Here is a 14,828-nt window from a genome sequence, read left to right on the forward strand (position 1 = left end):
CAGATGAAGCTTCAGAATCCTTGACTCAAGGGAACATTCTGGCTTCACCCGCTCCAGGACAAACCTATTTGTTTTCCTAGCAGTCCATGGTATATTCAACACTCTTCTCCAGCACCACAGCTCAAAGGCATCCATTCTCTTTCTATCATCCCTATTCACTGACCAACTCTCCAATGCATAACATGTAATTGAGAAGTCTATAGCTTGGATTAGGTGCACGCTGTGTCCAGCATGATGTTGTTGCTCTTCAATACTCTTGAGAGGTCCCTCACAGCTGACTTTCCCAATGCAATTTGTCTCTTGATTTCCTGGCTGCTCATACCAAGAGTGTTGACTGTTGAACCAAGTAAACTAACTATCTCAATTTCTTCACCATCCATGCTGATGCTGCCAATTGGCCCACTGGTGAGAATATTTGTTTGCTTGACATTGAGCCTCAATTCATATTGAAGGCTGCAGTCCTTGACCCTCTGCAGTAATCGCTTCAGGTCCTCCTCAGTAAGCAAGGTTGTGTCCTCTGCCTAATGCAGGTTGTTGGTAACTCTTCCACCAATCCTGATGCTACATTCCTCCTCATACAGCCCAGTGTCTTGGATGAGCTGTTCTGCATACAGATTGAAAAGGTATGAAGACAAGATACATCCCTAATGGATCCTCTTATTGATTTTGAACCACATAGCATCTCCTTGCTCTGTTCTGATGACTGCCTCTTGGTTCAAGTATAGGTTTTGCATAAGCACAATTAAATGTTCTGGGATTCCCATTCTTCTCAGAGTCAGCCATAGCTTGTTGTGATCCACACTGTCAAAAGACTTTGCATAGTCAATGAAGGACAGATAGACATTCTTCTGGTATTCTCTTCTTTCTGCCAAGATCGAGTAGCATCCACATCCATAATAGCTTGCCTCCGGAAACCCTATGAACTTGGAGAGAGGATGAAAGGCACCCAAGCGTCAAGGACTCTCCTTCATAGGGTCTCTATGAGTCGCCTGCAACTCGACGGCACTTAACAACAACAATAACATCATAATATACCTCTAGTGCCATGACCTTTTCTAAATCCAGACTGCACATCTGGCGTTCTCTGTTGACATATTGCCTCAAACGTTTTTGGATAATCTTCAGCAGAATCTTCCTTGCTTGTGATATCAATGATACTGTTTGATAATTTCCACACTCTTTTGGGTCACCTTTCTTTGGAATGGGAACAAATATCAATCTTTTCCAGTCAGTTGGCCAGATGGCTATCCTCCAGATTTCTTGGCACAACTTAGTGAGTACATCCAGGGCAGCTGTTTGTTGAAATAAGTCAGTTGGTATGCCGCCAACTCCTGGAGGCTTTTTTTGCTAATTCCTTCAGAGCAATTTGAATTTCCTCCTTCATCATCACAGGCTCTTGTTCATATGGTGTTTCATGAAATTCTTCTATATCAGCCAATTCCTTCTAGTAACAGTAGCAAAGTTTAATAGGGAAACAAGTAATAAATGTTGGAGAGGATTTGGCGAGAAAGGACCTCTTATATATTTTTGGTGGGATTATAAAATGGTACAACCATTCTGGAAAGAAGTTTGGTGCTTCCTCAAAAAGCTGAACATAGAAATTCCATTTGACCCAGCTATTCCACTACTGGAATATATCCTGAGAAAATGAGAAATTATACACAAACAGACTTGTACATCAGTGTTCAAAGTAGCATTATTCATCATTGCAAGAACATGGAAATGGCCCAAATGTCCAACTACAGATGAATGGATTGAGAAATTATGGTATATTGACACAGTGGAATACTATGGAGCATGCAGAAGCAATAATTTTGTAAGTTTTTACCTAACTTGGGAGGTACTGGAAAGCATTAGGCTGAGTGAACTAACTTAGTCCCACAAGGATAAATATGGTATAAAACCATTATTGTAGAATGAGTATAAGGATCCAGGAGGAGATGACAGAGGTTGAAAGCAAAGGGATTAATCATGGGTTTGTACAATTTGATGGGTGGGGGAGGTAGGGAAATTGAAAAAAATTGTTCTTGAAAACAATGTATTCAAATTCTGTAAATAAACTACTAGAAAATTTTTATAAAGAATACCTAATACACATACCAGCAATTTTTGACACTTAGTGTTTACTATTTTCCAGCTACAAAATTATCTCTGTTTACATACTTTTTGCAATTGGCTTTCTAAACTAATTCCTTTAATATTTTAAAACAGCTCTGGCTGATTCACTGACTCATTAATTCATCCAAATGCCAAGTTTATTTCTATCTTTAGTTGTAGCCTTAAGCAGATCTATCTTTCCTAACATCTTTATTCTAATGATAGGTTCTTCAAGTGATGTCCCATACCACTTATTTTTCACTGTTCATTAGTCTCTTGTTATGCTTTCATTACTATCCAGCATTGTATCTCTTTAACTTGCTCTTTCTCTTTGTGTGTATATATATTTGAGTCTGGAAGGTACCAAGTAATAAAAAGTAAAACAGTGAATTCAAAATACAGTACTTAGGTGAATTGTTGTTATATCATTGTTGTTAAATATCATTGAGTTGGAATCAACTTGTTGATGATGCTTCAGTAGGTTTTCCATAGGCAATAAATCTCTTGAGAGGAGAATGCCTATCTTTCTTGGAGGTCAGTCTGGTCATGGGTCGTGGACTTTGCTGTTGTTCCACTGCAAGATGCTAAGGCTTATTATATGGCATGACTGGGCCAGGACCATCTTCCTGTTTCCCCAGTATCTACAAAAGGTTGTGTTCCAGCCCAGGCACATTCTTTCCTGGGCCAGTGACAGAACCACTGCCTGCCAGATTGAAGGGCTGTAGTTTCAGTGTGGCCCAGAATGCACCCCCACCTAGAGCACTATTTCCCCATTTCCTAGAGACCCCACTGCCTTGCTGCCTGGAGATGGCCCTGATGCTGCCCTACTGCCCTGTGTCAGGAGCACCAATATCACAGGCAGAGATATTTATTTTCCCCTTCCAGAGACAGTACTTTAGCTTTAGATCCTTTAATCCAAGCCTACTTGGGACAGTTGTTTGACTGTGAAAGCCGCTGATTCACAGGTCATCTCTTTCCCCAACTGAAGCTAGTCTTGAGTCAAAATCAGAGAGAAATTCAGGTAAAGTGATGTGCCCTTCTCTCCTCCAGCGTAGCATGCTCCTGAGTCAAGGTTATCAGATCAAGGGCCTGCTAAAGTCTCATGTACAAAGAAGTCTACCATAGTAATGACATGGGAGAAGCAGACCACCTCACATCCTACACAAAGCCAAAACAAAATGTCACTATAAAAAAGTGATCATAAACAGTATCAATGTATTTCCGTAAGCCAGAAAGTCTGATGCAACTTGCTGACACAGAATTCAAAAGAACAATGATTGAATATTTTTTTAATGTGTGAGAAACAAACTCAAAGAATTTCAGGACTCTTAAAAAAAAAGTCAAGAAGAACTTAAAAAAAAGCCATTCAAAACAATAAAGATAAAACAAATGAGACATTCAAACCTCTGGAAAAACAAGAAACCAAAATTCAGATTATGAGGACAACTGTTTCAGATGCTGTCAACATGTTAAAGGGACATATGAGCAGAGTTGAAGAGATGGAAGACAGAACCAGCAAAATAAAAGAATTCTCAGTATTGATCTACTAGAACAAAAAGGAAAAAGGAAAGAAAAGAAGAAAGCCTAAGAATAATGTGGGACCCATCAAGGACACCATCACGTGCACATAACCAGACTTTCAGAACAGGAAGAAGCAAGTAAAGGCACCAAGGAAGTTGTGAAAGAATTACCAGAAGAAAACTTTCCAGCCATATGAAGAATTAGAGAATATGAGAATTAGAGAAGTTGATCTATATAGAATTGATCCCAAAAGAAAAACACCAATGCATATTATAGTAAAATTTTCTAGAATAAAAAAAATAGAGAGAGAATTTTGAAAGTAGCTAAGGAGAAACAAAAAGTAATCTATAGGAGAGAGCGAATATGATTAAGTGAGGATGTATCAGCAGAAACCATATGAGAAGGAAGACAGTAGAATGATATATGTAAAACACTCAAAGAATACAACTGTCAACCAAGAATGTTTTACCTAGTAAAACTGTCCATTAAATATAAAAGAGAGATCAAGATTTTATCTGAAAAGGAGAACCTAAGGGAGTTAGGAAGTTTGCAATAGTAATAAGACAAGAGAGAAGGAAACAAGAGGTATCCATACCAGCAAAGAGGAGGTAAAATTATCTCTATATGCAGATGATATGATAATATACTTAGGAAACCCTAAAGACCAAGCAAGAAAACTACTGGGCATAGTTGATAATTCAGCAAAGTGGCAGGATACAAGATCAACATACAAAATTCAATTGGATTTCTCTACACAGTGACAAAGAGAATACAGAACTGAAGCTAAGAAAAACAATACCCATCACAATAGATAACCATAAGGTTAAATACGTTGGAGTAAATCTAACTAGAAACACAAAAGACCTATTTAAAGAAAATTATAAAACTACTACAAGAAACAAAAAAAGACCTGTCAAAATTTAATATAGCATGTTCATGGATAGGAAAACTCAATATTGTGAAAATTTCTTCCAAAGGCAATCTACAAATTCAATGCAATCCCAATTCCAATTCTCTTCTTCAGTGTGATTGAAAAGGCAATTTCCAATTTCATCTGGAATGGAAAGAGACCTCAAATAGGTGAAGCATTCTCGAAAATGAGAGACAGGTAGGAGGTATCTCAGTCATGGATCTCAAATCCTACTATACAGCTGTAGTGGTCTAGACAGCATGATACTGGTATGGTGACAGACACATAGATTAATGGAATATAATTGAGAACACAGAAATCAATTTATCTACCTATGGTCAACTGATTTCTGTCAAGGGGAGGAAACCAGTTAAGTGGGGAAATGAAAACCTCTTTAACAAATGGTGTTGGCAAAGCTGGAAAACTATCTGTAGATAATTCAAGCAAGACCCACACTTCACACCATACACACACAACAAAAACCGAACTAAAAGTGGATTAAGAACCTAGAAGTCAAAAAAGGGCTATAAAATTGATCAGAGAAAAGCTTGGAAGAATTCCAGGAATCTCAATCCACAATATGAACAGTCTTCCAGGCACCTTGAAAAACCTAACCAGGATGGAATAAAATAGATGAATGGGAACTTCTAAGAACTAAATCCCTAGGTTCATCCAAAAACTTCTCTAACAAAATCTCTAAAGAAGGAAACACACAGACTGGAAAAAATATTTGGTAATGACATATCTGGTAAGGGACTCTTATCTAAATTTATAGAATACTTCATCACCTCAACAAGAAAAAGGTAAACAGCTCAATCCCCAAATAAGCACAGGATATGAACAAAGAAGACATTCAGATGGTGAACAAACACATAAAGAAATATTCAAAATCCCTAGCTCTTAGAGAGATGCAAATCAAATACGAGATACCATCCCATCCCAATAACAATAGCAAAGTTCAACACAGCAGCAAATAACAAATGCTGGTGAAGTTGTGGAGAAATTTAGAATCTTTATTCTCTGTTGGTGGAAGTGTAAAATGGTGCAACCACTATGGAAGACAGTATGGTGATTTCTCAAAACGTTGGAAATAGAAATAACAGTTGACCCAGCAATTCTAATATTAGGAATATACCCTAATGAAATAAGAGCTGTCACCCAAGCAGATATATGGACACCCATGTTTATGGCTGCATTATTTACAATAGCAAAGAGATGGAAGCAAACCAAGTGCCCATGAGCAAATGAATGAATTGGAAAATCATGGCATATTCACACAATAGAATATTACACAGCACTGAGAAGCAAGGAACTCATAAAATATTACACAATGTGGGTGACCCTGGAGGACATTATACTGAGTCAAATATCTCAGTCACAAAAGGACAGATACCGCATAACACTACTGTTATAAAACAGAACTGACATGAGGATTGAGGGGAAACTGAAAAAAAAAAAGGGGATAAATAATGAACAATGCATTGGAACAGATAAAGGAAAAAATTGTTTACAAGGAATATATGATTAGGAATTATTTGTAAGAATAAGAGGTACATAGCAAAGTGGACTGGGGAAGTGGTGAGAGGGCAGAATTTATGGAACAATGAATAATTTTTTTAAAAACAAAATTTAGGGAGGAAAATGTGCAACAATACCTGAATGAAAAATTCAACTTTTCTGTGAACTTTCATGAAAATCACAATAAAAACAAAGATTATCTAGTACAAATGGTGTATTTACGTACACAAAGATTATTTACACTATTTATATTAGCTAGTGTCCTTTCTTTAAACAAAATTCCTAGGTCAAATAAAATATTATTTTTCTTTTTGTAGGCTGAAAATGATATAACAGTTCCATAGAGATTAGCCTAATATATCAAATCAGCATGGCAACATTGATTGTTCTTGTTATGTACCACTGAGTTACTGACAAGCTCAAGCCAAATAGCTTTTGCTTGTAATTATACATGCTTTTGATCAGAATAAAATATAAATACAAATTTTTGTCATTGTTATAGTTGCCATTGAGTCACCTATCACTGATAGCGACCCTGTGCACAACAGCTCTGAACCTTGCCCCATCCTGAGCCAGCCTCACTGTCTGATACACCTAACCCCATTATCTCAATTACTGTGTCAATTTATCTCATATAGGGTCTTCCCCTCTTGTGCTGTCCCTCTGCCCTTCCAAGTATGATGTCTTTCTCTAAGGACTGGTCCTTCTTGGCCATGTGCCAAGTAGGTGAGATAGATTTTCAAAATATTTGCCTCCAAAAAGAAACTTGGTTTTACCCTATCCAAGAAACCTGCTTGTTTTCCTTGCAGTCCATGGAATATTTAACACTCTTTTCTAGCACCACCAATCAAAGCATCATTTTTTCTTTGGTGCTCCTTAATCATTGTCCAGCTAGCTCGCTGATGCATAGCAAGTAATTTCAAAGACTGTGGCCTGGATCATGGTATCTTAGTCTCCTGACTGACATCAGTGCTCTTTAGCACTCTAGAGAGATCCCTAACAGCAGATTTTTCCAATGCAATTCATCTTTTGATTTCCTGACTGCTAGTGCCAAGCTTGATTGTGGAACCAAGCAAGCTGAACCTGTTAACAATCTCAATTGCAATCTCCTGTCCATCAATGATACTGTCAATTGCCCAAGTGACAAGAAAGTAATTGTGTTTAATTAATAAAATTTAGCTGATTGATAAAGTTACTGATAAGGTTACAGATGAAGTTACTTTGTTCATGCAGTGGTTAAAGACTTGACTGTTAACTAAAGAGTCTGTGATTCAAGTCCACATCTACTCCTTGGGAGAAAGATGTGGCAGTCTGCTCCCTGAAAAGTTTATAGCCTTGGATATTCTCTGTAAGTTTCAGTGTTTATGAGTCAGAATTTACTCAATTGTTAGAATCATTAATAGAGATTATAGATTGGGAAAAATTTTGGAAGGAGTTAGAGAGAAAAGTCAATATGTGATGATGGTGGCAAGCTCATTTATATTTTGATTTAAGATTAAATGTGTGAGATTTCACAAATAAAAAGACTTTCCTCTTGAGGGAAGAACAGTGGAGTTTAGTGAATTAAAATTGATAGACCTGGAATTGACTTCCAGATTTGTTGAGACAATTACTGCATCTTTTAAAGCTGGTGATAGTATCTATTTGTAGAGTGGTTATATTGATGAGTATATTTATAAAGAGTAGCACAAAGTATGCAATCAATTAATGACAGTTGTGATTATTATAATTATGTAAGTCCTAATAATTGTTACTGCTTGTAAGATGAATTGATTAACCCCTCTTATTTATTATATCATGCTCCTCCTTATTTTACAAGCTCTGGTTGTTCAGAACTTGTCTGTTTCTTGATTGTACCTGAATGGTTCAATATATTAGAATTTAAGAGAAGGATGGACAATCTCCTCTCATGCAATTAACTGACTATAAAAAACCACTAGAGGGTGAGCTATGGGTCACTTCTGACTTGACAGAAAACAACAACAACAGTGTTAATGTAAGGGAGCTCTGGTGGTGTCATTTGTAGGGAGTTACACTGCTAAACCAAAGGCAATGCCTATTGGCTTTGTGGGAGCAGAAACATAGGTAATCTCCTCCAGTGCAATTTAGAGCCTTGGAAGACTTGCTGGAGGGTCAACTTGAAGTTAGTTCATATTTGATGGAAACGAGTGAATGAATGAATGGCTATCAATATAAAGAATGTTCTAGATAGGCAGTGCATAAATAACAAGTCTGGCTAGCAACTAAAAGTTTAGCAATTCAAATCCACAAACTTTTCCTTGGAAGAAAGATAGCCAGTTTCTCTACTCTCACCTGTCAAAGATTTGTAGCCTCTGGGCCACTGTGAATTGGAACTAACTTGATGATAAAGAGTTCACTTTGGTAATGTGAAGATAAAATACCCTTTTACTTCTACTTTAATATCATGCTAGCTTAGGAACTTGATCTTTTGCAAACAATTTGCTAGCAATTTCATGCCTTATTCATCCGGTAGAATAAAACAAGAAATCGGAAGGACAACTATTTGGACAACTGACTGGAAAAGATACATAAAAGTGACCCAAAAGAGTGTGGAAATTACAGAACAATATCACTAAGATCACACACAAGCAAAATCCTGATGAAGATTATCCAAAAGCTACTGGTACAGTGCATAGACAGAGAACTACCAGAAATACAAGCTGGGTTTAGAAGAGGCCGTGGTATTCTGGACATCACTGCCATTGTCAGATGAATTTTGGCCAAAAGCAGAGAGTACCAGAGTAATGTCTAACTATGTTTCATGGACTATGCAAAGGCATTTGACTTCATGCATCACAACAAGTTGTGACTAACCTTGAGAGGAATGAGAATCACAGACACCTGATTGTACTCATGCAAAAACTATACTTAGACTAGGAAACAGTCATCAAAACAGAGAAAGGAAATACTGTATGGTTCAAAATCAGGAAAAGAGTGTGTCAGGTATGTATCTTGGCCCCATACCTTTTCAAACTGTATGCAGAGCAGATCATTTAGGAAGCAGGACTTTAAGAGGAGGAATATAGCATCAGGATTGGAGGAAGACTCATCAACAATGTGCACTATGCCGATGATACAACCTTACTTGCTCAATGAAGAGGGCCTGACACATTTGCTGAAGAAAGTCAAGGACTGTAGTCTTCAGTACGGATTGAAGCTCTCAACATCAAAAAGACAAAGATTTTCACCACTGGACCAATTGGTACTATCATGAATAGATGTAGAAAAGTTGAAGATTGTAAACCACTTCAGTTTGCTCAGTTCTACAATCAACACTCTTGGCATCAGCAGCCAGGAAATCAAAAGACAAATTACACTGGGAAAATCTGCTATCAGGGACCTCTCTAGAGTACTGGAGAGCAAGGATGTTATTCTACAGATGAAGGTGTGCCTGACCAAGGTCATGTTCTTTGCAATTACCTGCTATACATGAAAGAGCTGGACAATGGACAAGGATGATGAAAAAAGATGTGATGCCTTTGAGTTGTGGTGCTGGGGAAGAGTATTGAACATACCATTGACTGCCAAGAGAACTAACAAGACTTTCATGGAGAAGATGAAACCAAGCTGTTCCTTGGAGGCAAGGATTATGAGACTCTGTCTCACATCCTTTGGGCATGTAGCTAGGAGAAACCAGTCTGTGGAGAAGGATAATGTGCTTTGAATGGTCAAGGGACAGCAAAGGACAAGAAGATCTGGGATTTAATTGATTGACACCATAACTGGGGTAATGAGGTGGGTCAGAGATATGGAGATCGGGTCAGGATAGAGCAGAGTTAAAAGTTACTGTACATAGATTCGCCATGAGTCGCAAGCGACTCAACAGCACATTCAACAACAATGACAACAAAATTGTCCATGACATTTTTAGTTTATTGTGGAGGACATATTCAGTCCATTGTCATTATTTCCTGAATGAATTTATTGCTAAGTCTAACAAGCATAAATATTTGCCCCAAGCTATTTACCACATTGACAATCAATGGAATGGAAGATTTTCCTCACAGGTATTTCTTTTGATGTCTCTTTTCTCCTTTCTAAAAGGCATCATTCAAGACCAGCTCCTCAGTCATTACCTGCACTTGCTCTGTGAACTCATGAAGTGCAAATGAATATTTTCAAAGCTTCAGAGGAGAATGGTCAACTAGAAAACCAATGGCAAAAATTAAGTAAATTAGGAAACAGGTTTAGGAGAATATATGAAGAATATAAATATTCACTTTTAAAATATAACCCTTCCTATTGCTGTGAAGGTGATTCTGACTGGTAGTATCCTGAAGACAGAGTAAAACTGACACCTAAGGTTAGCAGTATTGTAAATCTTTATAGAAGTAGCCTGTGTCTTCTTTCTTCCATGAAGAAGCTTGTGGGTTCAAGACACTGACCTCTTGGTTAAGGAGCCAAGCATTTAACAACTGTGGTAGCAGGGTTCCTCTTTATAATTAAGAAATGCAAATATTTAAATGTGCCCCAGATTGAGAAAGACTGAGGAGACAAAGTGAGGCACACCAATGAAAGAGTTGTGCATGATGGAACTACAGCCATTTGAAAAAGAAAGTAAAAGGATGGCCACTGTTACAAAGATGGTGTTAACAAATTTATATTTCTAAAAATCAAATCATTATCCAACATAACTACTTTAAATGGCTGAATATATAGGTAAAATGGCAAGTTTTATAAGAAACACTTTTTCAGTTTTCTCATTTCTAGTTTCTTTTTCTCCCATCTTTTCTAGCAAAAAAAAAAAAATGGAATCATCTTCCTGTGTCCTTCTGCATACACCGCTCCCCTTTTACAAGTTATTTTAATTGTTTCTATTTACTATGTCCAAAGAAAGACTATCTGATGGATTTCTAAAGTTTAAGTTGTGATATTCAAAGAAAATGTTGTCAACTCATTACTCATGAGTTTCATCGCTTTCTAAAAACAGAATTCTAATAGCGAGAGTTATGACTGTGGGATGTTTCCCAGGCCAGTCATATATTTTATTTTTTCCTCTCTTCAGAATATCCTCACGTGTTTTGGCACACAGACTTTGTAAAATCGGAATGGAAGATCACTGCATATGGGATTAAAATGACTATTTTTAATTCAGATACTTGCTCATTTTTATGACCTTCAGTGCCTCATTCCTATGACTTAGTATTCTGCTCCACAAAACGTGCACAATTATAGCTTCTCCAAGTAAATAACTGAGCTTGAGAGATGTCATTTAAAATGGTAATAAATGAAATAACATTGATATTTAAAAAATGCCGAAGACAAAGTTTAATAGGACAGCAAGTAATAAATGTTGGAGAGAATGTGGAGAGAGAAGAACTCTTATACACGATTGGTGGGATTGTAAAATGGTACAACCACTCTGGAAGGCAATTCGGCATTTCCTCAAGCAGCTGAACATAGAAATCCCATATGACACAGCTATTCCACTGCTTGGAATATACCCAGAGAAAAGAAGAACTGAGCCCCAACCAGAGATTTTTTTTTTTTAAATTTAGGTTGTTTATTTTTCATTTCAATGAACATCTACAGAGATTTTGGGATTCCATTCATTCATTGTTGCACCCTTCTCCCCGCACAAACCCCTCCCCCCCATTTGCTCCTCTCCTTGAAAAGCAAAAGAAAAACTCCCTCATTGGTACACAATCCCACCCCCGCACCTCCCCAAACCCCACCCCCTAGCCCCAAATATAATCCACTCTACAACCCTCATTGCATACTCCTACGATAAAAATAATGCCCTAAATTATAATACTTTTAGACTATTCTCTCTCCCATAGACTTCAATGCCATAAACATATTTCATCCACCAACCAGAGATTTGTACATCAATGTTCATGGCAGCATTACTGAACATGGAAATAGTCCAAATGTCCAACCACAATTATGGTATAGTCACACGATAAAATACTATGCAGCATGCAGTAGCAATGCTTTTGTAAATTAATACCTATCTTGAAAGGGGCTGGAGAGCATTATGCCAAATAACTTATTCAGTCCCATAAGGACAAATACTGCATAAGACCATTATTGTAGAATGTGCATGAGGATCTAAGGGGAGGGGAAGCTGAGGAGTGCAGAAGAGCAGGGCGGGGCGGGGGAGTTAATCATAGGGTCACACAATTTGATGGGTCGAGGGAGGAGTGAGTAATGAAATTGGAAAGATCTGGTGTGAAAAAAAATGTACATGAACTTTATAAGGAAACCAGTGTAAAATAAAAATTATATTTAAATTTAAACAATTGTGTATTTGAGATTTGTTGGTAAATGGAAATAGGTACATATAGTTATTTAGTCTTACTTTAGTGCCAGAAAAATCACCTTTTCAAGTGGTTTAATGACTGCATGTACAAAAAATGAATGTGACTTTTATGAAAAACCTCTTGTCAGTAGGAATTGATTCATGGCATTTTAAAATGAGGATAAATTCATAAAACAAACATTTAAGTGTATAAAAGTTTGTCCTTCTATAGCAAGCAATAAATGTTGGAGAAGATACAGAGAGATAGGAACTCTCATACTGTTGGTAGTATTGTAAAACAGTTCAACCAGTCTGGAAGGTAGTTTGGTGTTTTCTCAAAAAGCTGAACATAGAAATTCCATATGACCCAGCTATTCCACTGCTTGGAATATATACCCTAAGATATTTAGAACTGAGACACTAATGGAAATTTGTACACCAGTGTTCATAGCAGCATTACCATTTCAAGAACATAAAAACAGCCCAAATGTCCAATTACAATCAAATGGATTGAGAAATGGTGGTATATGCACACGATGGAATACTATGCAGCTCTCAGGAGCAATGACTTTGAAAATTACTACCTAACTTGAAAGGTACTAGAGAGCATTATGCTAAGTGTACTAACTCAGTTACATAAGGACAAATACTACATAAGACCATTATTGTAGAAATAGAAAGATAACTAATAAAACGTGTATAAAGATCCAAGGGAGAACAACTAGAACAGAAAGATAAGGATAGGCGGCGGGGGGGGGGTGGATATCATAGGGTTGTACAATCTGATGAATGGAGAGAGAATTGGGTAAAGGAGATGGGGACTATTCAGCAGGGATCTGGAAAGTCGGGGCAATGGTGGGCATAGCGTTCAATGTTGATTAGTTTTATTAAATATAATGAATCAGAATGATTGTATGAAGCACAATGTGAATGAAGGATAGCGTGAAACACAATGTATATGATCGTTGTACACAAACCAATATAAAATTAAAAAAAATGTTGTCCTTATATTGGATATTCAGAATCTGGGCACTACTTTTAATGCTTTGAAACAAATATATAAAGCATATATTAAATACATTTATGCTAATCTATGCCCCGCCATTCTACATACATCCTTCTATACACAAATATAAGAATTGCCCAGAAATGGCACTTAGAAATGATAATAAATAAGAAAATTCTTATTATAATTTTTATCACTTGAACGTACAAATTCCCACAGATAGAATTATTTGCTCTTGATAAAAACAATTTGATTGTTCTGAAAGATATTGATGGATACCACTAGCTAAGAGTTTGGATTGGCAAGATGCCTAAAGCATATTTGCTAAATTATTATGTAATGAATAAATAACCAAAGGTCATGGTTTTTTGGTGGGGATTTTTTTCTTTTTCTTTTAAAGGACTTGAAAATTAATGGTCTAACACTTCAAACTCGGTAATTTTATTTTTAAATTGATGGCAACAAGCCTGTAATGAGCTAATTTTGATTAGGGAGGAATTTTGAAGCAGATAATTTGTTCTGGAAAAGGGAAGATAAATTAGTAGTTCTTACGTTTGGTGATCTCCAAGTGGCCTCTGTCCAATGGATTTTAACAAGGGCTCTGGTCGAATTGCTACCTTTGGTGATGTTTTGGGGCTTGAGTCCGATTCTCCACTCTCCTCATCTCCCATAGCTTTAATATAACTCCCACTTCTCATTCTCCTGCAGGGTATTTCCTCGTCTTTACCACCAGTAGGGTACCCTCCCCATTCATCTTGAGGCACCTAGGATAGAACAGATACACAATATGCATCAATATTGTAATTTAGAATTATAAAGCATATCTTTTTTTAAAATTTTACTTTATTAATTTTAATGAACATTTACAGATATTTTGGATTTCCAGTCATTCATTGTTGCACTTTTTCCTCTAACCCCCCACCCCACCCCAGTTCGCTCCTCTCTTCGAAAAGCAGAAGATAAACTTCTTCATTGGTATACAATTCCTCCCCCCTCAGATCCGAATGCACTCCACTATGCAACATTAATTCTGAATTCCTGTGATAATCATAATACTCTATCATATATTGCTTTTAAACTGTTTTGAGAATATATTCCCTAAAATATCTTAAAGTCATAACTTTTTATGTAAACATCATTCAAAGTAAGGTGCAAAAAAGATACATACTTAGTACTTTGTCATTCAAATCTTAAAAGAACACTAAAATAAACAATTGTTTATTTCCCTGCTACCAAGTGATAAACTTATATTAATTTAAATCTAGTATAAAAGCATATTAAAATGAGAAAATTGAAAAGAGATAGAGCTATCTAGTTTAGAGATTAGTGAAACAGAAGAGGGAAAATAATGAATGCAAAAAGGTGAAGAACAGAGGAAAGTGAAGAATAAAATAAGGAGAACTATAATTAAGCCTAACTCTTGATTTCAAGTTGAATAAAAAGTAGAAGAATACATATAGAGGTTGAACTATATCACACACGTAAATAAATGTTGTTGTTTTGTGCCGTCGAGT

At 36.7% G+C, this 14,828-nt stretch overlaps 1 protein-coding gene across 2 annotated transcripts in view; it reads right to left on the minus strand.

Moving 5' to 3' along the window:
* Positions 1–14,828, minus strand: part of DLGAP2 (discs, large (Drosophila) homolog-associated protein 2) — a 301,058-nt gene that overhangs the window by 252,810 nt on the left and 33,420 nt on the right. For both annotated transcript variants that reach the window (XM_006882844.1, XM_006882843.1), the window contains exon 2: positions 13,867–14,078. In XM_006882844.1, coding sequence (XP_006882906.1) covers positions 13,867–14,078 — 212 coding nt within the window. The remainder of the gene's footprint in view (positions 1–13,866; positions 14,079–14,828) is intronic.

This window comes from Elephantulus edwardii, unplaced genomic scaffold, assembly GCF_000299155.1.
Source record: "Elephantulus edwardii isolate Elephantulus edwardi_28Jun2011 unplaced genomic scaffold, EleEdw1.0 scaffold00025, whole genome shotgun sequence".
NCBI lineage: Eukaryota > Metazoa > Chordata > Mammalia > Macroscelidea > Macroscelididae > Elephantulus > Elephantulus edwardii.